General features: G+C 38.2%; 1 protein-coding gene across 1 annotated transcript in view; it reads left to right on the top strand.

Annotated features, from left to right (window-relative positions):
* The window catches only part of LOC103355655 (glutamate receptor ionotropic, kainate 2), a gene marked incomplete at its 3' end in the record, with an annotated part of 249412 nt that extends 226176 nt beyond the window's left edge, over positions 1 to 23236 (top strand). Inside the window, exons 10-14 of the mRNA XM_008279524.1 lie at positions 6111 to 6317; positions 9287 to 9510; positions 16858 to 16976; positions 21889 to 22106; positions 23206 to 23236. Coding sequence (XP_008277746.1) covers positions 6111 to 6317; positions 9287 to 9510; positions 16858 to 16976; positions 21889 to 22106; positions 23206 to 23236 — 799 coding nt within the window. The remainder of the gene's footprint in view (positions 1 to 6110; positions 6318 to 9286; positions 9511 to 16857; positions 16977 to 21888; positions 22107 to 23205) is intronic.
* Positions 23237 to 26082: the final 2846 nt, after the last annotated feature.

Below are 26082 nucleotides of genomic sequence, written 5' to 3' on the forward strand. Positions count from 1 at the left end.
GAGCTCTTCCGACACATAGTTTGTCTAATGAGGCTCTAGAGCATTTTTTTATTATAACAATTTATAGGCGGTTATTTATATAAGAACATATCAACTTTATCAATTTAGAACTATAAAAAGTTGCTTTTTGTATTCGATGTTGAGACGTATCAAGACATAGCTTGTTTTATAAAAGACCTTTTACACCTACACCTTTTTCTAAGATATTTCCTGGACAGTTTTTGTAGTGGTGGCAGGAATTGACTGCTGTATTTACACTCTTAATATGCAATGTTTACTGTGGGTTTTTTAAAATGTAGAAATCCATGATTTTAATTTCTGAATGTGAGTACGTGTAATTATTGTCTATATCAATTCCTTTATGTTTCCATTAAGAATATTTTATTGCAGTCTTGATCTGTGCCGTTGCATTTTAAGAGCACTGGGAGATTTACTGTGTCCTCCACAACGATGTCACTGCATGGAAACATGTCAATAATCCTCAAATTATGTTTAAAAAATACTCAAATAAGGTAGTAACATTTTGTCTTGCTAAGACACTAAATCCATTGTTTTTTATTTGTTTCTGAAAAATGGCTGTTATTTTGTGTTTAAGAGAGTCTGCAGAGAGGCATGAATGTGGTATAGCTTTAATTAGGTTTGCTTTCCAGAGATACTCAGCTTCTTCCCCACATTCTCTTTTAATTAAAGATGCACCATTCTCTGTCTGCAGCCAGCCTCACTGCAGGAGACATGATGCAGGGTGTGTATAGATGCACAGTATGCGTATACAGGGTGGTGGGGAAGGCAGCAACTGCAAGAGCATCCTACTGGCTCAACATTCTACAACAACTTTGAACTCTAGCGCCAGGCAGAGTTTTGGATTACATTTTTCAACCAGCTGACATTTGATCACAAGGGGGGAAAAAAAAAAAAAAACTATTCCAATTATGTCATCACTGCCAGCTCAGTAGAATAAATGATGCTTGCCAGCTGTGTAATGCACCACAGTTAGTAGGCAGTCTGCACTGAAGAACTTATATTTCCTCTGCTGATTTATGATCTGTTCAAACTGTCTGTCAGCTGGATTAAAAACTCCCTCCCATGACATCTTTCCAGCGTTAGACAATAACTGATAATCGGACACCAACTTTACTCTGGGATTGGCCAGCTGTGAAGCCAGCCTTTTAGCTTCTCTTGGTAACATTCTGTGTTTTTTTTTTGTTTTTTGTTTTTTTTTTCTTCTCTAACTATGTTAAACAATTGTCTCTTTTTGTCTTTTTGCTCCCTGAACTCCATCTTCTTTGTCAGAAGTCTGACTGAAGTATCACTTTAGACACGCAACACATAGAATGAATGTAGAGGTGTTGCTGTGATGAGCAACTTGCAATAAAGCTTGCACGTGAATCATCACTAGGATCATCTTTGTATTGCAGTATTGAGCTTAAGCTGGTAGATATTTCATTCACAGTTTGTGAACAGTCATTTTTGTATCTGAAACAGTCAACTAAATTAATTTTTAGAAAAATTACTTCAGAAATACAATATTAAGCATTCTTTAAGGAGTCTTTTATTTAACTTTCACTTCATACTATATGGCATTGTGGTTGAATTTATTGGCATATTTATGAACAGTGGGAGCTGATGGACAGTAAACCTCATACATGTCATCTAAATGTTCTAATAAACCAAATATCAAATTTTTTTACCAGAATCAAAGGTCCAACTTCCATGGATAAATAATAATTATTATTATCAGATTCCACCCTTTATCCAAGTGCATGTCAGGTTTTGTACATACATACATACATACATACATACATACATACATACAATTAAACAGAAGTTTGACGCTTATCACAATATCTTATGAAGAGCATCACGCTCTTAATAAACTCAACCATAACACAAAAAAAAAAAAAAAAACGACATCTTCTCATCAAGACTGTGTGTTGTACTTGAAATTGCAGGAAAAGCTGATACGTTGCCCTTAACTTTAGAAATCAGCTTGCTCCCTTAAAATGAAATCCATTTATCCTTATGTAGGATTCTATGGATTTAGAGATGCTGTGAAGTCACTGTAGTCTCTATGAATATATATATATATATATATATAACGCTCTGGTGTATTTGTATTTATTTAAACCAACAACAATTGTCTTGGGTGGGCCAAAGTATAGGATGCAGCAATAGGGATGAGGGAATTGCTTTGGTAGATCATTTGCATGCAATAAGGAAAGCACTGCAAATGAAACGAATAATTTGGGGGGAAAACAATGCAGCTGCATTATTGTACAATTCAAACCTTTGGAAAAACGTGAAACTTTCAGAGTATTGGTAGTGTTGGTTTGCTCGTCCATTTTGTCATATGTAATGGCCTGGCTGCACCACATTATCATTCTGCTATAGGGGAAAAACACAGTTACTTGTTTGTATTTCTTTAACACCAATCACAGTCGTAAACAGGGCTGAGCGAATGATGCAGCTTTCGTGTTCCCTCAAAATAGTGATGGGTGGAAATGTGATGGAACATTGGCAGGACAGCTTTACTGAACGATCCAAAGCCATGGCAAAACTTGGAATTTTGAGTGTAGTTGGTTGCTGCTTGGAGATTGTTGTTGTTTCCCATTGTGAAGAACACACAGATAGGAAGGACGGACAGAGCCAGCTGAAATGCTTATTGGCCTATACATGCTTCCCACATCTGGTGAGGTAGACTGGTGTTTACAGCTGCTTGGAGGTTGTTGTTATTGTTTCCCGTGATGATGGGAAAGATGATTACATAGAATGTACAACCAATGGTGGCTTTCTACCCACAATCTACATCCAGTAAGTCAGACTCGTATTAAAGCAAGGCCACCAGACATAAAAGTGTTTGTATATTATAGCTTAGGACACTGAATTTGATTTAGGAGGCTTTGTTTCTCAGCCAGTCTATTCTAAATATTCTAAATAGGACTCAAATTTAACACACAATAACTGAGACAGTAAGCCATAAATAACCCTATAAAGTTAGGATATTTGAAAATGAAAAGATGAAAACCCCTTTGAGAAGATACAGCCTTTCTCTACACTCTTGTTATTGGCAACGACAGTGAGTATTGTCTTTCTGCACACAGTAATAAACATCCATAGAAAACTACCTGTACGGATTTAAAAACACTGGAAGCAGTGTTTTAGTTACTATGGTGATAGGGAATAAACCTTGAATTTTTTTAGGTGTTGCAATGAACTGACAAAGAAAAACAAGATTTCTGAGAGTGTACATATTGCCTGCAAAACAGACTGCTGTCAGATCAGTGTGTCGGTGTGTTGGTTAGTCAACAGTAATTATTTGGTGATTAGGCCTGGCATGTGTGCCTATTTTAGCACAAGAGGTTATGGAAGTATATGCTGATTTGACTTATTTTCATCTTCACCTACATGTCTGTACATCAAATACTAGCAGGGATCCTGCTATCTTTATGCGGACGGTTCTTCCATCAAGATTACATCAGAAGTATCTGGCAATCCAGCAGCTGTAGCCGATAGAACATAATGTGTACTGAGCTGTGTCAGCAGTAAATGAAATAAAAATTAAATGGTTCCTGTACAATGTTACAAATTAGAGGCAACAACAAGAGATCAGACTCATGATGGTGAAGCACTGCTACAGTGAGGTTTGTGTGCACCACAAATCAACAGCTCCACAGAGAAACTGTCTTTGTGGTTCTGTTGATTATGTTTTGATTATTTATGTATTTTTTGGTAAGAGATGCAAACTTCACAAATTACATCTTAAACAACAATTTATATGCAATAAATCACTACAGTATACGTACAGGGGATTTTCAAATATTTCACATTTTAAATGTAAAATATCAGTTGTAAAAAGACCACTTTCATGTTTCATTTTATTAAGAGGCTTTTACATAATATTTAAAGTAGGAAATAAATGATTCAATATGTGCATTTGCTTGGTGAACTTCTAGTGTTATATATGTAAAAGCATCTGACATGACAAAAATGTCTGCTAGCCATGGGTTTTTCTTTTGATATACTGATAATTTCACAATATTTTGAAACTACAACTTACATATGACAATATCTAACAAAATATGTAAATGTTTAGGCATTTCATCTGTTTAAATTCTTCCTAGATTCATAACACAATACTATCAGGTATCTGATCATTCCTAAATTTATTCCGCACCGTGACAACGAATGTTACGACCCCAAATTGGTCCTCGGGCAAGGGGAGTAACATTAAACTATATGAAAAATATGAGAAATCAATTTGCTCAGCATTCCAGTATTTTTGTTGCCAGATAAAGAACCTTGGCTGTAGCTTAGGGGAGAGACCTCTCTGGAGATAAAAAATCGCAAATAAATAACTTCCCAAAAAGAAAGATTACATTAATCTCCTCCCTGTGAAGAGAAAATAACAGAATAAAGGGACTGTAGGAATGACAGCTCTTCCTCTATAGAGCTTCATGACAAGAATATAGCAGTAGCTATAATACAAAGAAGAGAGAAATGGGAGTGTAAGCCAACCTTAAATGACAACCTTAAAATCACAAATTTTCTGACTTTAACTGACAACCAAATACGCGTGAGCTGACCTGGCCAAATAGCTCATATTAACAATCTGGGTGTGAGCAGGCAGAAAAACAGGCCCAGAGGCCTAGAAATGCAGTTCCAATGCCCAAGTGCATTACAATTGGTTGCCGGCTGCAGATTCACCAGCCAATAGCACAAGATGAGGGATTAGAGCTAAGACTTACAGTGCCCATAAAAAGTATTCGCTCTTCCTTGGAAATTTTTCCCTTTATATTGCTTTGTAACATTGAATCATTTTCAATTTAATTTGACTTTTTTGACAAGAATTTACACAAAACAGTAAAAGATAATGGAAACCTATGCAATCACTTATTTTATGTTTTACATTTTTAACTAATTGACATTACTTTGGAAATTTGACCATGATTCAGTGTTGAAAAGCAATGAAAGGGACACACTTCCAAGTAGGAGGATTTCTTTTTATCGGCCCTGTACATTGTTGTGGTGCCGAAAACCTTTACATGGGTTTTTGATACTGTACATGAATTTCACACTTGTATAACAGAGAAATTTTGATTAAGGGTTCAAAAAAATTTAGCTTGTAATTACACATTAGTAAAACTGTCACACCTTGAAAATAAAATAAAATAAAAATCTCTGCAATAATTTGTCTCCTCACAATGCGATGCAGTGAAATCATTATGGTCAACATCTGTCTACTATCGCTACGCCAAGGCAAATGCATACTATGCTGCATAAACTGCCTGTTTTTTTTCCCAGCCTGCCGTGGAAAGTTCCAGGCAGGGAAATGTGTTAAAGCTGTTAGTGATCTTTAATGATTTTTGTTTGTTTCTTTGTTTCAGTCATGGTACAGTTATATGATAAACAACACCTGCTTGGCGATATATTTTGGGCTTTATTTGTTTGAGAGAGACAAGGGAGTCGTAGAAATGAGGGACGAGCTGCAAGAACGAGCATCTAAGGCTAACAAAGACAGATGGTGCATGGAAAAGAGGTAGAGAGGAAAGGAAGCAGGCGGAGGAGGGAACAGGGAGTGAAGCATGGAGGGGAGAGAGGAGAAGGACATGGCAGAGGAGATGCTCAGTAGGCGGGAGGCAGAAAAAGGAAACAGTATGAAAAAAGACAGTAGTAATCTCCCCAGCTGTTCGTGTGAACAGAGGGGATGTACCAGCTCCTGCTTTCTCTTTTTGTGTCCGTCTATCAGCATCTCTTATCTTATTGACAAAGCGTGTGGTGCCCTAAAAGCTGGGCCTGGGCCCAAAGCCAGCCTGCTGTGCCTGAGAGGAGCACAGAGTCATTGATATGGGGGATTATCTCGTATTATGGTCATGCCTCACTTTGCACCCGCCCTACCTCACAACACAGAACTGGGACTGCTGGCACACACACACACGCACACAAACACAGCAGCTTTATACATGCTTTACTAGCTGAGCCAGTGTGTGTTTGGACTTGCGCATCTCAAAAGCCTATCTCACATATCACACATCCTCTCAGATAGGCCTTATCAGTTGGTAAAAAATGCCAAGTGCTGCAGAGACTCATCCTTCCTCCACTATTTCATCCAACAGGAAGAGCCATATGTGATGTTCAAGAAGTCTGACAAGCCGCTGTATGGGAACGACCGCTTTGAGGGCTATTGCATAGATCTGCTGAGAGAGCTGGCCAACATCCTGGGATTCACTTATGAAGTTCGCCTGGTAGAAGATGGAAAATTTGGTGCCCAGGATGAGAACACAGGCCAGTGGAATGGCATGGTCAAGGAGCTAATGGACCACGTGAGTCTCTACATCATAGTTAAATGACTGTGAATGTGATTCCAGTTGACAAAACCTACACCTCTAGTTACAGGATCAACTTTATGAATACATTCTGTTGATAGAGCACATTCAGTTACTCAAGGACACTTTACACAGAAGACCAGGAAGAATCATGGATAGTTTATACGATAAATACAAACAATTCTCATCTCAGTTCTGCCAGTAGTTCTTTTAGTTAAGATAATGTTGTACACAACAAGCTAATGAAGAACATTGTAAACCACAGGACTCCAAGCAAGAAGCAGCTTTAGTCAGATGATCAGACAGGTTTATGCAGATTATCTAAAACACTTCATTTGGAGTTAAAGTGAAAGTATGCGTACCTCAGATATTCTCATAACCAGTCCATCATTTCACAAATGTTAGCAAATACTCTCTTATATTAATGAATGTAGAAAAGTAACTATATATATATTTACTAAAGCTGCAGTGTGGAGACTAAAAAACATTTTTTGTGTGTGCTGGTGATTCACACTGTCACCCACAGTGCATAAAGGAAAAGAGTCGCTCACAGCTGCAAAACATTTAAAATAAGTACATTGAAAGATGATTAAACTAAAAGAAGAGTGCGGAAAACATTTCAAAACATTTCATTAGTTAATAGGAATTGGCAATGACAGTCTAAAGTGCCAGTTTTATTGCTGCCAGATGGAACTCATTTGTATTTATTTTATAAATAAAATACTTTTTTGTTGTGTGCTAACTGTAAAAACAGAATTGCTGTGAACTAAATACTCTTAATATTTAATATGCACAATGGATTTAGAAGGATGTTCATGCACACAGTAGGTCAAAGTTAAAGCAGCAAGTTAGTTGGACTTATAACATATACAGGAATATGAGAAAGAACAAAATGTTAAACAGCATAATAGTGGAAATTATAAAATTACAGCGAGATCAATGGTTTGTTGTTAAAAGAAAATGCAAGCTGTTGATACTACAGTTATTGATTACTAACTGCATTAAACATTAGATTTTCTTCAGTGATGGTCACTTCCTTTCTAAATAATATTTCAAACTTTCAGCCACAGATGAAAAGCAAAACATTGAAGTCTTTTTCTGTCATCTGAACAGTGTTTCGTAGTGCTGAAATTACTCAGTGTATTCTAGTCTATGAAGCAACTAAACAGTGATGACCAGTACGTTAGATAATTGTTTTAATTTGTTAAAAGTAATTTATTAGTCAGAAAAAAACATGAACTTCACAGCAAAACATACTAAAATAGATCAAGAAGGAGTTCAAAATACTAAGATAAGCTAAGATAAACTTTATTGATCCCTCAATTCAAAGGGTAGAGCATACAGAGTTTACTAGAGTATACATTGCACACACAATCATTAGAATGATTAACTTTAGGAAAAAAACACACAAATCAAAAATCAGGGTAAGCTGTCAAGATCTATAAGCAGCCAAATGTTTGATTGAAAATAACCAAGAATAAAATGTAATGAGGAGGAGTAATATACAGACACACACTAGGAAGGGAAGAAAGCAAATAAAGAGTTAACAGCTGGCACAATTTGAGAATACAGTGATGCGAGGAGAGCATAGATTCTGTCGTGAGTTGTTTCCCCAACAGAGCTTATTAAAACACACACACAAGCACACACAATCTGCTCACAGTGTAGATCATTACACCCAACAAAGTCCCAGTTAGGATAAACTGCACGGACAGAAAAATAGCAGGCGCTGCATGCTCAATAGTCAATATCTGACCTCATTAGGAGTAGCATCCACAAGGGGTCAAGTCTCCCTTAACTCCTCCACACTTGTCTTCTATTTCTGTTCTTGATCACCGCAGTGATTGGCCGTTGTGACAGATCGGCTGGTCTTTTCATGGGTGAAGGGTTCAATCCCCTGCGAGATGAAATTCAGTGTGGGCCTGCCCCACTTCTTCTTCAGGGCTTGACTTAAACAGTTGGTTATTGCAGTAGACAGAGCCTCAATAGACTGGGGAGTGAGAGTCAGAGAGAAGTTTAGTTGTGGAGGAAATGCAGGATTGAGCTGAACACGTTGGAAAGCTCTTGTCTAAGAAATAAAGCAAAATTATATTTGGTCCAGTGGAGTAAACACATCCGTATGTACGTACACTTTACTCCCTTAAAGTAGTTAGGATGGATTCAGATATGGCTGTTATCAGCTAGACTTTCCATGTATCATCACTGTGAGCAGTGAGCTCAGTCAATTCGTCCTCAAGTGATGTATAGCAACCTTCATAAGACAAAAAGGATGTATCTATGAGAAATGAGCCACTTGACCTTGCTGTGAACATTTTGCATTTATAGTCACAATACAGCCTGAGATTTATTAACTGTCAACCACACAACACGGTCCAGATATGGTAACGTGATTTTTCTTGGCTGGCTCAAAAGATTGCTTCTCTGTATCTTTGAAGCACATATTTTCCACACAAGCATGCCACATTGTATACAACTGTATGGAAACGTCATGTAAATGTTCATTAAATATAACACTGTATGGGTCAATCAGCTGCATGTGTTGACAGTAATATTAATTTAAAAACAAACTTATTCCCACTGCAGCACATCAACAAACATTAACCTGAGCTCTTACAAAACATCAGCTAGGATGTGGTCTCTATATGCCTTCGTCTCCAGTACATCAAGTCAGGTATGGCACTGAGATAATCTACAGCTCCCAGACATTATAACAAAAGAAGAATGCAGGCAAAGAAAAGAAATAAATGCTTTGATTTAGGCTCTAGAGAGAAAAAGGTGAATTTAATAGTGGGAATACACTTGATAGGTGAAAAGAGAAAGGGGGCTTTAAATTTCTAGCTAAGTGCCTTAGGACAGACTCTGTAGTGTGTAAAGACCCTGTTTTCTTAATTTGATTGCCTCTAAATGCTTCCTCTGCCCATAACTTACAGCCTATCCCTCTTCCCCTTTATGTTTACTGTTGACAGAGAGCTGATCTGGCAGTGGCTCCCCTCGCCATCACATATGTCCGCGAGAAGGTTATCGACTTTTCCAAGCCATTCATGACGCTGGGTATAAGTATACTGTACCGCAAGCCCAACGGGACCAACCCTGGGGTCTTCTCCTTCCTCAACCCCCTGTCGCCTGATATCTGGATGTATATTCTGCTGGCTTACTTGGGTGTCAGTTGTGTGCTGTTTGTCATAGCCAGGTAACATGCCACTTCCAGCGATTGCAGCTTCACACAGTCTTATACTTAACTGCCATCTCTCAGCCTTGCCAATCTTACTAACAGCAGGTTAATATCAAGGATTACTGGATCGTGAACACTCTGACAGTGGATATGCACCATAGCTCTAACTCAGCATCATTGGCGTGTAATGTAATACAGTTTAACAAAATAAGGATCACAGAAGTACTTACCAAATTCCACCATTATATGTTTTAAAAGAATTCATTTTTGCATGCCTTGTTTCAGATTAGCACTTGGCATGACTTTTACGTTACTTCTGGCCTGATTCTACCCACAGTGGTTCCACTAAAGAAAAGCCCTGAGGAAATATAGACATACACAGGAACACAGAGTTTAGAAAGAGATTTTGTGGTCTATCAGCTGTTTCAGGGTTGTGTGTATGTCCCTGACAGTGGCAGAAAGGTTGTGCGCTCATATGATATGTCTGCATAAGTGTGTGTGGGATGTGTCGAGCTCAATGTGAACGGCTGCCGCCCCTCTCCCACCTTTCCCTCACTGTCCCCAGTGTCTCAGAGTTCATGCTGTCTTTTCTTTTTTCTTGTTTCCTTCACTTTGCTTCAAATATGAGTGTCACTCAGTATGGTCTATCACTTTTTTTCTGCTTGTTTTGTCCCACAGTCTCCAATTGCTACATATATTAGTTTGCGTTGAGCTGTCATGTTTGGGTGATTCGACATGTTCTTGGAAAAGCAGAACTGAATCTGGTTCCAGTCCATTTAATCTTTTCTTAGGATGATTAATGTATCTATACTTTTAACCCTGACTAGACTTGATAGACATTATATAGCTATTTATATTAACTAAATATAAAATAAAATAACACACACACACACACACACATATATATATATTTTTTTCCTTTTTTTTTTCTTTCCTGTGATTATTCTATCATAAGTGGAGCCTCAACTGTAGGCAATTGGTGCCACCCAAGTTTAAAACACATTGTTCTTGTTCAGAGGAACCCAACGCAAGGATGGAGTGCTGTCTGCAGCGGCTAAATAGATTGCTCCAAACATACTTTTGGTGAACATATCTAAAGATGTCATTGTTTATTTTTCTTTTGATTGTTCTCAGACCTCTTGTCATGAAAGGTGATACCATGATGTGGGTTTAGGGCAGTACACCAAGAGCATTGTACTGATCTGCAGTAGAACACCATGATGAAATGTAAGCACTGGTAGTATACAGTAAATGTGCTTTACATAAAAACTGGAGGGAAAAAGTAGATACTCTGCCTCTTTATTCTACTGGTTTTATTGAAATTTAATGTGAAGTACTTCTAGTCTTGCATAGATTGCTAAGTGTTGTAATGGATACAAGCTTTTCTGTAGTATTGGTTTAGCATTCATCTGCTTGAATGTTTACTTTGATAATGCAGCTAACATCAAGAATGCTATGGACGTCATTTGTATCAGTTTTCTACTCTTTTGGCGTCTTTGTTTAGACAAATTTGTCAGTTTGTGAAATTAGGTCAGTGTTTGTTGAAGGCGTATTTCCTTGATCTAGTGAATTTTGCAAGAGGCTGATGTTTGAAGCACGGTGAAGTAAAAAGCAAAAGAAAAGTTCATGTTAACTCTAAAACTTTTGGGCACCAGTGGCTCTCTTGCGGCCATGACCCGGCAGTTTTACCGTTAACGCATGTGTTTTTTGATGTTACTGGCGATATGATCACACAAGAGAATAAAAAGCAGCAACTGTCATCTAAGTTGGCTCAGAATATGCACCTATCTGTATTTAATATCACAATAAGTAAGTGTTTGGGTAAGTTTATAAAATTCCCTCTCACTTTCGTCCTTCTTTTCTCCTGTATACATGAATGCATGCTGGGCTACAGTTGCATGTTTTTGCCTGTTTTTGAGTGTATTAAATAGTCTCACAAAATTTCATGAAATGAGACATCTAAAAGGCAGACATCATATTGCCAAAGAAATACAGACATTAAATCCCTCCACCATGACAGAATTATGTGACAAGAACATTTTAACACGTTTATATTAAACCGTCAGGCATTATGTTAGTCCATCATAGCAGTGTAGATGTCACAAATCTTCTCACACATCTTGTAGCATGCAGGCAACGGTTTTAGCTTTCATTGACTGGGATATCTGTGTCTAAGATATGTGCCTTCACTCCAGTACAATGGAGGTAGATACCATGAAGAAGGATACAGTGTGATGTCTGACGGTCCCTCAGTGGAAATTTTAGAAATCAAACACTTTTTTCTTGCAGTTTAGTGAATTTTAATATTTTGTTTACAATTATTTTAATCACTTTACGCCCTTTTTGCAGCGAGGTTTTGAAGTGTTTTAATAATAAAAGTCGTCATGTTTCTATTGGGCATGGCAAATGCGCGTGCTGTAAATACTGAGGGGTTTCATATTTTGTGTGTCCTACCAACATCTATTCCAATGGGCACATGTCTTCCAAAATGGAATGATCCAGCTGCTCTAAGTAATCCACAGCCCTTACTTTCAACAGTTTTTATTCAGTTTATTAGATTTAGATAGTTCCTAAATCTGGGAAAGTCTGGAGAGAGATGTTATAAAAAAAATGCTGCAAACATACTGGTGGGTAGATTCCACAAGGGTTAAGTGAGTGAACCAATTCTCTAATAATAACAGGGTCAGCTAAATGTGAAAGCTACGGACAGGAATTTGATTGTGCTTATTACTAAGAAGTCTCCCAACAACAACAACAACAACATATGTGATTTTTCATTCCATTTTCATAGTTTTATGATCCAACGCTCCTATGGCAGGAATAGTGCCACAAATGACAGTTATTTATTTTTTCACCTGCAATGGAATAAAGATGGTTATTTTGGACACAGAGGAACTACTTAGCCAGTTGGAAATCAGGTTAGATAGATTATTGATTAAGAACAGAAACATATCACTGATTGAAAGTGCTTCATTTACATTATAAAACCATAAATGCTCTTGTTAAAAGGGAGGCTACTTGGTTGTTTGCTTTTAAACTCAACACTGAAATATGAAATGAAAAGTGCTCTCCCAAGTCAAAATAACATGCTTTGTTGACCTAGTCAACCACTCTGACTGCGTTAGAATACTGATCACATTACTTCTGCATTTGCTTCTGACACACTGCAGTCATAGTTCACATGGTCACAAGAGGTTGCTTCTAAATTTAATGTGAACATACAGTAGGTCATTTTAGTCTGCATGAAACAAAACAAAATGTTTTTTTTTTTTTTTTTTTGGGACAGTGCTTTTTTCACAGATTTCCTTTAGATCAATATAACAAAGAAAAGAAAGGAAACCTTTACTTGTCTTTTGTCCTTTACTTAATCCTTTCATGGTGGGTAAATGTGCTTCTTACCTCCTGTTTATGTACATACTTTATATGTCAAAATTTCACACTCATTTCACAAAAGTTTGTAAGACCACACCGTCTTAACAGGATAAATCTAACTAGAAAGACCTACAGTTCAGTTTCGCTGTGCATTTACATATATATATATTTACATATATATACATTTTTATGTGTGTGTACACATTACACATTTTATCTATGTATGCTTGTGTCTGTGCTGTACTGTGTGACTGACTGTTTGTGTGAGTCAGAGACTGTCAGAGACTGAATATTAGGACTACACAGTGCAAGAATTAGAGCAGCTTTTCTTTTTGGCCCGTAGGCCTATTCCACATCGATGCACAGCTGAATGATTACTCTTTTGTACTGCCACCTGCCCTGATATCTTCAGTTACTGATGTCAATGCTACCGGTTGTTATTGCTTTTATGTTATCCCAAATGACAACAATAGCACTGTGGCTGCTTCTAGTGCAGGTGATGGAACATATAATACTCTGCTAAAGCCTGTGTATTATCACTTTGCTACATTTTAAGAATCAAATTCCCTTCATCCTCCACCTCAAGCTAATTTTCTTGAGATAAAGAAAGAGCAGAGGCAAAGGTTTGTGATATAATCGATAAAAACATTTTTGCAGAGTATCATTTCTCTGTAAATACTATAATTAAGTGATATTGACATTTACATTTTGCCTTTTTTTTTTCCAAAATAAGAATATTTGTCTTTGTGCAATGTAATATTTTCCTCACTTCAAAGTGTAATGTCTCTCCTCATTCTTTGAATTTAAAGCCTTTGGTTAGTATGTGCTCATATTAAAGGCACAACCTTCAACACATGGCGTTCTATATATACAAATACATAAACATATACATATCTATTATTATTATTATTATTATTATTATTATTATTATTATTATTAAGAAAGTTAGAGAACTGTAATTGCATTTAGTCTTTAAAATAAATAACTTGTTCCTCAGATATAATATGCAAATAAATGCAACATAAAAAATAAAGTAATCTCAGAGATGGATAATTATGACTGTATAATATATTACATTACATTTGATAAAAGAATAGTGTTAGCTTACTGAGAATGACATCTGTATAGATAGGGAACTCCTTCACTGAAACCCACTGATCCAGCTCACCAGGATCGACAGCAAAGACACTGAGATGTCACTCTGACTGATTAAGAATGGAAACAAATATCACAATAGTGCATCTGTCCAGACCCGTCAATAAAATGGCAGTGGGATTCCACACATCAATTATCGAGGTTTCCATTGAGATTCTGAAAGATCAGGTGACAAAATAAGCCATTGTAATTACAACAGACTGCTTTAGACAGTTCTCGACAATTGTGTCAACATTCACTAAATATTGTCAAAATACATACAAAAACCTCATAATGTGCATTATCTGACAGTCACAAAATATTATCAATTGATATTTAGTACAAACTATACATTTTACAGAACATTTACCTTAAAATAACAGTATATATGGCACACTAGCGCGATGGTAAAACAAAATGGCTTTCTGTAACCTGACCTTTTCAGAAGTTGCTCCACTCTATCTCTGGTGCTCACAGGGGTACCCAAAAAAAAAAACAGTGCCATCTGGTGGCATTATTAAAAATTGTGAAACTAAACTGTAGGTCTTGCCGCCAATAAATAAGGTAATTCTCGTATCTCAGCATCATGCCTGTTTTGCCTCTTTTGCACCTCAACAATCAGTTTATTCAGCAAAGTGCTGCTGTGAGTGAAGCTACGGAGAGCATTGGACAAAAGCACAAGTTCGACTTGTTTAGCACATCTCCTGGGTGTGAGGGGTAAGGAAGCAAGGAAATATAGGATAAACATGAAAAAGACAAATTACATGGGCAGAAACCAGAAAGAAAAGAAAAATAAATCAAACACAGTAACTGTTTGAGCATGTTGCATACATCTTTATTCTTTTTAAGATTCTTGGTATATAGCAAATTGTTTTGTTTTTTTTGTTGTGTTTCGGCTGTGGAAATTATTTGCAAACTAGTATGTGACTGCTTTAGAAGCAAAGGAGGGTCATGTGGTGAAAGTCACGCAGGTATGTATTTTGATATAGCAACTGCAGTGCAATTTGGTATAAATTCTCTGCATTGCTGAATTTATAACACCATCAGTCAAAAGCTGTGGTGTAGACACATAATATACTGTCCTATGACAGAACCATTCTGATCACCTCCCCTGACATTGGTGTTATCACGTGCATCATCATTGGAGTTTTCTGCAGGATGACCCTGCCCCCTTGAAAGATAAAAGCCTTACATTGTTTCTGTGCTGCTGGAAAATTTGTGTCTTTTTTGTTCAGGCTTATCTCTGCACTGACCTTGCTCAAAGTTTCTGTCTCTCTAGAACAGATGACCTGAGATAATGTAAGGGCAGTGTAATTGGATCAAAATGACAGCAAACAGGCCAACCAGTGCTATAGTGAGAGACAGGTTAAGCTGTGTTGTCTCCTGTATATGGTGTCGGTTTAACGTTCCCTGACTCAACCAGCAGCAGCGGCAGTCCAGCCAGCCATTCAGCTGATGACACTTCACTCATCCATGTTCATGGTGAGCAGTAATTGGCTTTTCACAACATGATTGGAGGAAACAGACTCAGAGACCTTTGCGCAAGGCATTGGGTCACAGAGTCACATATGCAACAGCAAGGTCACAGTTCAGCTGAACTCAATTTGGCATTGCAAACTGACAAGCAAGCAAATCTGGGACAAATTGAGTGAGCAGTGGGATTGATTTAAGACCAAGGATTCTCTAAAGGCAGAAATCACGGGGACATTCAGAGGTCCTTGAGCTACAAGACACAGTATCCTCCTGAGTGTTGTCGGGATAAAAAGGAACGCCCCCACTAACAACATTATAATGGCAAAGGTCATTAGCCAATGACAGGGTACAGTTATGATGCTTTTATTTTAATCGATGCAGCCTTCTTTCTTTAAACATGTGTATGAAGAGTCTTACATTACAGTATTCAACCTACTGTATTTCACCCAGAGAACAAAGGATTAAAACCTTGACACGCAGCAGTGCAGTTTCATCTGCATTATCTTACAGGCGGATGTTACATCTGCTTAAGGTTATTATTTTTGACTTCCAGCCTAGGAAATAACCCACACTGAGACCGGTCTACATTATGCATTGCAATTTGATAAATCAAACCGTAGAGTCTGTTAAACAACCTAAGTCAAGATAGGGCCCCGTTCCCCCGTCTACGCCAGCACAAATCAAATCAGGTCAGGATGCTTAATTGTAGACCAATCAACCTTTACTAATGTAATGTCACTTTTATTTAACATGAATAAATGAGAAATCTCTCTGCTTGAGGAGTGTGTTGAGTGAGAAGGAGCACCAGGGCTGGCGTGGGCATGATGGGAATGAACCGTTTGATCTGCTGAATATTAATGCTCCTCCTAGATTATAAGGATTATTAGTTCTTTTCTCGGCTGACAATGGAGTTATTTTCAGAACCCATCGATTAAATTACTGAGGGAAATGCCTTTGATATGAGCACGCCCACATGAGGAGCCACTTTTGGATTATGAGTGGTGTTAATTCCAGCCCACTCCCTAACCATTGTATGTTATTAAAATTGAAAACACACAAGAGAAATTCAGATGAGCAGCCATTTTTTTCTTTTTTTTTTCTTTTCTTTTTTTTCTTCTTGCTAGTAGGCTAGCGAGAAAAGGAGTAAAGAAATCCTAATCACCACATTACAGTAATTTACGTAGGAAAATTTTAATTTACTAATCCAATTAGTTAATTATTGATTTAGGAAGTGTCTCTGGACAACTCACTAATCTTTGTTTTTTCTCTCTTGTCTCCCCAGGCTGGACCACCGCTCTTGGTCTATTTTATTGTATATCTTTGTGTCATTATGCAACTTCAGTAAACATATATGTGTGTATGTGTGTTCTTTGTTAACTGTCACAGGTTTAGTCCCTACGAGTGGTATAACCCCCACCCTTGCAACCCTGACTCGGATGTAGTGGAAAACAATTTCACCCTGCTAAATAGTTTCTGGTTCGGAGTTGGAGCTCTCATGCAGCAAGGTAGACGCCTCTGCCTGCCCCTCTTTTTCTAGCACAAGTCCCACTTTTTTGCTGGGGGTCAACTTTGCTCTTTGATCAGGCCCGTGAACATGCATGGGGGCCTCTGTGCATGTAGCTAGATGCTTCACAGGTAGAGTCCAGCAGGATTACTTGAATGGAATTTGAGTGATCAGTGAATGAGGATGGTGCTCCTGCATGCTTCTCTTCTCCATGGCCCCCCTTCTTCCTCTCCCTCCTCTTTTCCTCATCTTTTTACAGCCATCTGAGCAGGTAAGTGTACCCAACCAGAATACCTGAGATGAATCAAATGGGTGAGATTGAACAAGAATGTGAACTCAGCAGCTTACCCTGCCTGTTTGGTTTTGTTTCCTTCTGCCAGACCAATGCCATATCTTCTCAACTAGTTGGCATCCCTGGACTGAGAAAAACAATGAAATATAAGGAGAAATTGAATGTCATCACTTTAATACTTTGGGGCTTTTGGCCTTTATGGTGCATGTCACAATGAGAGATATGTTGCATTTTTTTTTTTTTTTTTTAGCATTTCTTTCAAAGCAATTGACCCTGCAACATATTTAAATAGGTAGTAATGATTTAGGCCTTGGAAAGCATGGTATATATGTATGCCTTGCATCAGAACAGTGGAATGGAGCACACGGTGAAAACTGCTTTACCGGTTAGTTCACACAAAACACAAGAAACACGAGTAAACCCCCTTTACCTTTAGTGGTATGAAGTCATGCAGATGGTTTTGGATTTATATGAGCAGGTTTGGTATCTGTCTCTGCCTTCAGTCCAGTACACTGAAAGAGAAAGGAATTGCATGTGTGGTGCTCACAGCACTGACAACCTCAAACTAAATAACTGTAATAATTTGAATTGTACAATCATTGTGAACCACAAAATAATTAATGTCGGTTATCACACTGAATTTAAAGCAGTGAAATATTTTACTGTGAAAAAAAATATCTTGATGATTTCCAAAATTTCCTTTTGAGTTTTACAGGATGTAATTACAAAATGATGCAATTTCAAAGCCTATATGACAAGAATATATTCAAAGACTCATACATTTCCAAAATAAAACAAATAAATGTGTTAAATTAATCTGATTCTGATTGTAAAATACAAATCAGTTCAATCAATTAAAATTGTTGCTCAACCACTATCTAAATTTTGGGGAAAAATAAACCATCAGCTCTGTTGTTTGTATTGATCTATATTCTTGTAATAATATTCATTTATATCAAAAGGCAACATTTCACTTGAGCTGTTTGGTGTTGCTATTTGACAACATGTCTTTCTGGAAATAGTGTTCTACATACTTTTGATAATCAACATAACACGTTTTATTGCTATAAGTCCACGGCTGTATTGAGGTGGAGGGTGAAATGTATATGCAGATCTCAAAATCTAGACAAACAAAGCAAAACTATCTAAATGACTAGATCCCACTAGATGTATGTGAAAATATGTTTGATTTATTTATTTATTTATTTTTGGATGATGTGAGCGTTTAATTTCACAGACATCAATCATTCCAAAAAAACTAAATAGCTAATTTCTCTAGTTGGCTGGTTGCATGCTATGCCGTATTACTGCATGCTTACTAACATTCCCAAATTTGCTACTAATCTTTTTTCGCAGTTTACTTATTTTACTTGTATGATGCAAATAGTATTTATGTCAGTTATTTGAAAATAAACACATGATGACTGGTTAATTGTAACCTTGCCCCATCTAAAACAAAAAAAATAATTCAGACACTGAGCATGAAACTTTTTTATAACTGTGAAGGATCTCGTCAAGATTTATTTAAATGTCATGTATTTTAGCTACTAGACACAGTCTAATGAATTGTACAGTTATTTGAAAGGCCTGTAGAACACATGTGGAGGGGTGACCAGTTGAGAAGATGTGGCTGAAGGCCAAAGGCTGTGAAACAAGGCTGGACGAACACACAGTGTCTGTATGGCACCATGCTGGTCTACACTGTAGAGAGGCTCCCCTGCCAAGTGGCCTGCCCCGCCCCCCAGAAAACTGTGGGATGTGCTGTTTGGTCATGACGTTACCTTGGGTACATGACAGTCAGCCCCAACCAGGCTCTGTTTGGGTTTGACTCGCCTCTCTGCGTGCCCCCCTCCCCCTTGTTTTCTGTTCATATTTCTGAGGGGAAATAGGAAAAGAACCTCGCAGCTACTAACGTGTTCAGCTTTTAATTCCTTACCTGATAGCTACACCCGGGTCCCACGCACAGCAAACAGAATTAGTACTGAATATGCTTTTTTTTTTTTTTTTTTAAACACTTGTAATTCCTGGATTTTTGTTCTTGGTTGTGGTTTGGATGAATGGGCAAAGTGGGTGGCTATTGGGAAGGCTGGGTGACTTTGATGCAGTGGTTGAGCCAGGTCTGACAGTGTGGCCTTATGGTGGCAAAAAAGAGGCTTAACAAAACTGATTCCCTTGTGTTTATGTAATGACGTTAATAGCAGTCACATTTTTTGTTGCTGGTTTTAAGAAATGACTCTGTGAGATTAGCCTTCAGGAATGCCCTCTACCTTCCAATCGTGGAATTGATTTTTAACTGTTAAAGGGATATTAATGCAAGATCCATATTGAAAAAAAGACTCCATATTCACACTTTCCCTCTGTTACAGCATTAAATATCAGGCAAAGCTGGGTGAGTAAGTCTACTTGTACAGTAGTTGATAGAATAAAAAGTTACCGTGCAGTATAGGATATGAATAAAGTGTAACAAATATAACTCAATAAAAGGCGACAGCAAAAAGACACATTTTGTTATTAACACTTCATTTCTGGTAGTATGACCATTCAGGTCAGAGAATGGACCCTTCAGGACCTCCATATCATTTGTGCCAAGTAGTCGCTGTCCTTGAAATGGAATTTAGACTAATCTAGGGGTGTGCCTGAATGTCCCACACAGTTTTTCCTTGTCTAGTAATGCTTTGCCATGTGGATGGAGCACTGAGATCCAATAATACTCAGGATAAAATGAATACAAACCTCTGTGGGTTGAGTGATATGGGGCTTCTTCGCAGAGGGTTCTACAATCTAGAATCTTCATGCATTACTTCAGTGCGCAATGAGTAAAATACTGAGTTGTGCTAGTCCTGTCAGTTTATAAACTGTAATATTGGGTGTCATGATCCCTTTTTCCCACCATCCCTGTGCTCACCCCACAAATGGTCGGGCAGATGGCTGCCTTCCCTGAGCCGGGTTCTGTCAAAGGTTTAATTTGTCCTCCCCATTGATCGATTTTTTGTTTTGGTGTTTGGTTCCTTCTCACAGTCTTGCTTGCTCACAGGGAATCCAAAGTGAAATTTGGATTGTTGGACTCTCTGTTCTCTGTTTAAAATTTGTTAAGTGCTATGACATGATATATGCTGTGAATTGGTGTTATATAATTAAACTTAAATTGAATTGAATGAATGAATGAATGAATGAATGAATGAATGAATGAATGAATGAATGAATGAATGAATGAATGAATGACAGCTTAACTGGTTCAGCAGGTAACCCATGAATAGGGGCTAAAGGTCCCCACTGCAGTGGCATGGATCTATTCTGACTCATGACGCATGATTTGCTGCTTGTCATTTCCCCACTCTTCTTCATCACCTTTCCTGTCACTGTTCTATAGTAATGGTCAACTTGGCCAAAAAAAACCATCAGTGTTATTTACATATTTTGTTCTTTATGATATGGGAAAGTTAACATGGTCATTGTGCCTACAATTTCTTGGTTATTATAACTTAATAGGTGAGTTTACCAGTTTGAATTTCCCAAAACCCTCATGTGTTCTTGGGTCAAACAGTAAAGGAAGAATTTTCCAGCTTGCTATTCCAAAGGTCCCTTTGCCGTATGTGTAGAAGCGGGCACACACTGCAGTTGGCTGTCATGTCTTCCCCTGTATGCTCCCTCTTTATTAGACAGCTCACTCAAGGGACTGTGAGAAAGAAAGAATTTTTGATAAAAAGTGAGCGCGCAGATTGAAGTTCTTACAAACAGAGTGAGGCACAGAGTTGTTACCCTCCTATTAACTCTGACTCTTTGTCAGCTTTCCATCTGCGTGAATGTGCAAAATCCTAGCTTTAAAATTCCTATGCCTCTTGAGTAAAATAGTCCTGATACAACCCAGGCCCACCTTCTGTCACCTGGACAACAAACCTCCCTTCATTACTTTCACGGCTACCCATGCAGACATACACTCCTTCATCTGCTGCATACGTTCTACATAAAACTTTAATGACAAATATTCATTAAAAAGCATTGATTCAGATGCCTTGTCAACACGGACACAGACAGCAGCAGACACCATGGATGCATAATTGTTGCTTTTTTACTTCTTTTGGACTTTTTGGACTCAGTACACATGATCAGCCATGACAGGCGCCCCTGGAGCAGATAGGGTTAAGTCTTGCTCGAGAACAGAATGTAAAATGTAGGCACAGGTAGTACAGATGAAGGAGTTTGTTTGGTTTGGGGATTAATTACCACTAACCCTTATGGCTGTACTGCCATATAACTGGATGGTGTGTGGTTAGACTGACCTGCTCCAGTTCGAGCTATTTTTTTCAGTCATATGTTGAATTTGAAGGGAACAGATGAAGAAATATCTTTGAAATATTAGTTGTAGGAGAGGCAGTACTGCGAAGGGAGACAGGTTGTCCAGTGCACATAAGGAGTGTGATTCGCCAATGCAAGGCTAAACATCAGTCACAAGATCCAACCATGATACTGCCCACTGTGTCCATATCTGTCTGAATGTGTGATAAAGGCAACAGATGCAGACTAACCCAGCCCAGCAATGCCTGGCCTGGTCTATGCGCTGCCCCCGCTCCAGTCTAATCCTGTACAAGGCCTCACCACTTCTTCTGCTCCTCTCGTTCAGGATCTGAGCTCATGCCGAAAGCCCTCTCCACCAGAATTGTAGGAGGAATCTGGTGGTTTTTCACGCTCATCATCATCTCCTCCTACACTGCAAACCTGGCGGCCTTCCTCACTGTCGAGAGGATGGAGTCGCCCATCGACTCTGCAGATGACCTGGCCAAGCAGACAAAGATAGAATATGGAGTGGTTGAGGATGGGTCCACCATGACCTTCTTTAAGGTTAGTTTCAGCTGGATTTTATTAAACCAACTGCAGTTCTTTGTCATGTAGCAGCCTGCTGCACTCACCCAGGGATATTCAGGCATCCTTATTGACACAACTGTGCATGTATTTGGATTATTTTATGATGATATAGGAGTTTTTGGGGTTTTTTGTATCATCTCCAGGGTGAACTGCGACAGCAACTTTAATATCTTAAAGTGATGGTACATCAATAATTATAGTTAAACACAATCCATCATACTGAAATGATCCATTCTGCATTCTAAGTACTTTTGCTTTTGTTACTTTAAATATATTTTGAAGCAAATATGTCTGCATGTTTATTTCAATAAAATTATAACACTTTATGTATTGTATGACACTGTGGTATTACTATATCTTACTCCTTTTCCACCTTCCTGTGCTGGTGCTAGGGCCAGTACTTAGTTGGTTCCAATCTGGCACCTCATAAGAACCTGCTTTTCCATTGGCAAGGAGCCAAGTTAGAGCCACGCCATACATCACTGCATACGTAGCTGTTTACCGAACAATGCTCATGCCATACGGAAGTCCACACAGGACTCCAACTTTTTTTTTTTTTTTCTTCTTTCTTGCTCCTGGCAAAAAACCACACAAACCACCGCTTGTGTGTTCATCGCTCTCGGAGGTCACGATACCCCCCCCAGCCCCTGACGTACTCTGTGCTTAGCTCTGGCCCACCAAAGAGTTGGTTCCTGAAAAGCACCAGTTTTTGGAGCCTGCTTAGGTGGTGGAAACACAAAGAACTGCTGCCAAGTCAGGCACTGAACTGGCACTGGAACCAGCTCGGTGATAAAGGGGCCTCTGAGTACATCTTCCACTATTGTGAATTTGTGTGGCATTTAGGGACAGACAAAAAAAGAAGGAAAAAACTACCTCCCGGTGTTGTTTTTTGTTAAATCCTCCAACTTGGTAAAAGCCAGAGTCTTTCGAACCCATACTCTTTATGCTGTCGCCTTTCCAGAAAAAAAACAACTTTCCATATATAAGCTAAAAAATGGAATATTCATTGCTGAAATCATGTAGAGTGATTTTTTTTTTTTTTTTTTTTTCCAGTAACGTGCTCTCTGGATTCAGCAAATCACTTGTCAGTGCCTTCCAAAAGTTATGTAGCTGTTAATAAAACTACGTTTTCCAATCTCCTTCCTTTATGGTTTAAGCTTGATCAGGTTTAGGCAGAAAAAATCAACCTAATTATATCACTTCCACCTGACAGATATAATTTGCATGACCACATGGGTTCTTTTCTCATGTGAGTACAGTCTCTTTATGAGACTTGACAAAGCTTTTTTAGAGCCATAGATTATAGTACACCATCACTCCACTTTTGTTTTTTGTTTTTGTAAGGTGGCGATCATTGTTCATGGTACCTAATCAAATTATCCATTGTTTATAAGCTCAAAGCTTCATAGTTCAGCTTAACCACCACTTTCTTTTAAAGTGACATTTCTATTGGCTACTGGACAGATTGCTAAAGGATTTTTCATCTAGTACCATGAGTCAGTCAGTTGTTTTCCTTCATCCTATCAACATATTTTATCTGGTACTAGTTTAACTGAAGGGCATGTCCATGTTTTCCAGGTGGAAAATACAACAGTATTGAAATCATCCTGTTCCAGAGATTCAGAACCTGTCTAGTTTTCCTGTGCTAAAACAAGAGTGATAAAACTGTCTTCACAACCTGACTCCATGTGTGACTGAGACTGGGTTAGTTTAATTAAACACATTAAACTTTGAAATAGGTTTCATGTGTGCACAATGCAAGTTCTTAAAATAAAGATATTAGATATTTTGACCCAGGGTCCCTCTACAAGACAGGGCCTTAGAATTACGTAATAATGAAACACATGGCATCATTCAATTCAATTCAATTCAATTGTATTTATAGAGCACATATTTACAAGTCATCTCATAGCGCTTAACAAAGGCAGAAACACCCAACAATCCAAAACATTTGGATTCCCTATAAGCTTCAGCAGTCCGCAAGCAGTCTGCAACAGTGGGAAGGAACCGAAAACCCCCACAAGGGAAAAAAACCTTCGACAGAACCAGGCTCAGGGAGGGACGGTCATCTGCCTCGACCGGTTGGGTGGATGTAGGATGAATTCTAAAATAATATAATTGTGAAAGGTGCCAGTTCCCAACAAAATTAGATTGTATCAAAAATCAGTTGACACATAATAAACTGGGGTACTTTGAGGCCACTGGGTGCCTGTGAGCTTTTGCCCACTTTGACCAGTTTGTGTTCTAGTCTTTCCCTAAAAGTCCCTCTCTGATTGTTGATTTCAACCCTAAAAACTCATCTCTGTGCATGTATGTCTGAAAATTAATTGCTATTACTTACTTTGGAATGTGCATGTTTGACCTCCAAAGTGAGTCTAAAGAAGAATCGTGAGACAGAAAGTCCCACCACAACGTTGACGTATTTAATACATATTAAACCCTGGAAATCTCAGTCTGTGTTGTTGAGATGTTCATCACACAATGCAATTTCAGTTGGAAAAGTTTCAGTTTAACTGCTCAGTTTGTTCATGACATATCTTCTAACCATTTGGGATTTTCACTGATGGGGATCTCAAGAAAAATCAGAATGCATGTTAGTAATTAATTACCACTAGCTCTCCTCATTGTTTCATGTGATCACGTAAACATGCATCTATTTTCTATGGCCATTTATTATGTTTAGGGTCATGAGAATCCAGAACTTTCATCTGTCATTCATACTGCAAACTCCTTAAGAAAGAGGCCTGTGCAGAAAGAGCATGTTCAAACCCAAGACCTTCTTGCTGTGAGGTGACAGTGCTCAACACGAAGCCACTGTTCCACCATGATCAAATACTGCCGTACCATTTTGCCAGTGAAATAGCTTGTAAGCATGCAGCCGTAAGAGTTCTTTCCCTGCCAAGGCTCTGCTTGGTAATCCCGTCTGTGTAGGATCGCATAGATTGTGTGCTGCATATCAAGGATATTCTGTTAGTCCAGCCAAGTTTGAAAATTTCCCTGCGTTAGATGTCCTTTTTTTTTCTCTTGCAATCTGTAGATGGCACTCGGACAGATTTGAGATTTATCTTTTCTTCACACCTCATTTTCATCCATCTGTGCAATAAGACACATGCGTTCACAGGTACTGCTCACACACAGGAACACAGTAATGATTAATATGTTTTTGTGTGTCTCGTCTTCACACTGAAGCATACTCACACCAGTTCATTAGAAAACTTATGTGGTGATAGCTGTGCAGTCTCTTTATCATTATACCAAACAAATTAATGAAAACAACAGTTGGTCTACGAAGCAGCATATGCGCTTCTTAATCATCCTACCTATGCTGAGGTCCCTCCGTAGCCATAATTTACAGCTTCAGGTCAGACACTGTTAGTTCAAGCCATTTGCGCATTATACGCTAAGCTGGGATGCAGTGAGGGAAATAAGCATTTGATCCTCTGCATATTTTATATTTTTGGTCACATACAAAAAAATAAATAAATAAAAAATGGCCTATAATTTTTAACGGTAGGTTTGTTTCAACTGTAAGAGAAAGAAAATAATATCAACAAGAAAAATCCAGAATAATATTGTCTAACAGTTATACATTAATTTCCAGTTGATCAAAGGAAATACATATTTGATCCCCTTCCTACCAACAACAATTCTGGCTCCCACAGATTGGTTATGTTGCCAAGAGATACATGTATAAGCCCATTCTGCTTCAGAAACTGATCATCCAAACTGTTTATGTGTACATATGTGGAAGAAACCTGTCCAAGTGATCACACTTTGGTCTTGCCCATGGTGGTGAAGTTGAAGATACAAAGAGTTTTTCAAAGGCATCAGAGACAAGATTGTAGAGCTTCACAAGGCTGGAAAAGATCCACAAGACAATCAGCAAACAACTTGGTAAGAAGGTGACAGCTCTCTGTGCAAAATTTGCAAATGGAAGAAGGACAAAACAACA

This window comes from Stegastes partitus, unplaced genomic scaffold (assembly GCF_000690725.1).
Source record: "Stegastes partitus isolate 25-593 unplaced genomic scaffold, Stegastes_partitus-1.0.2 Scaffold162, whole genome shotgun sequence".
Classification (NCBI taxonomy): domain Eukaryota; kingdom Metazoa; phylum Chordata; class Actinopteri; family Pomacentridae; genus Stegastes; species Stegastes partitus.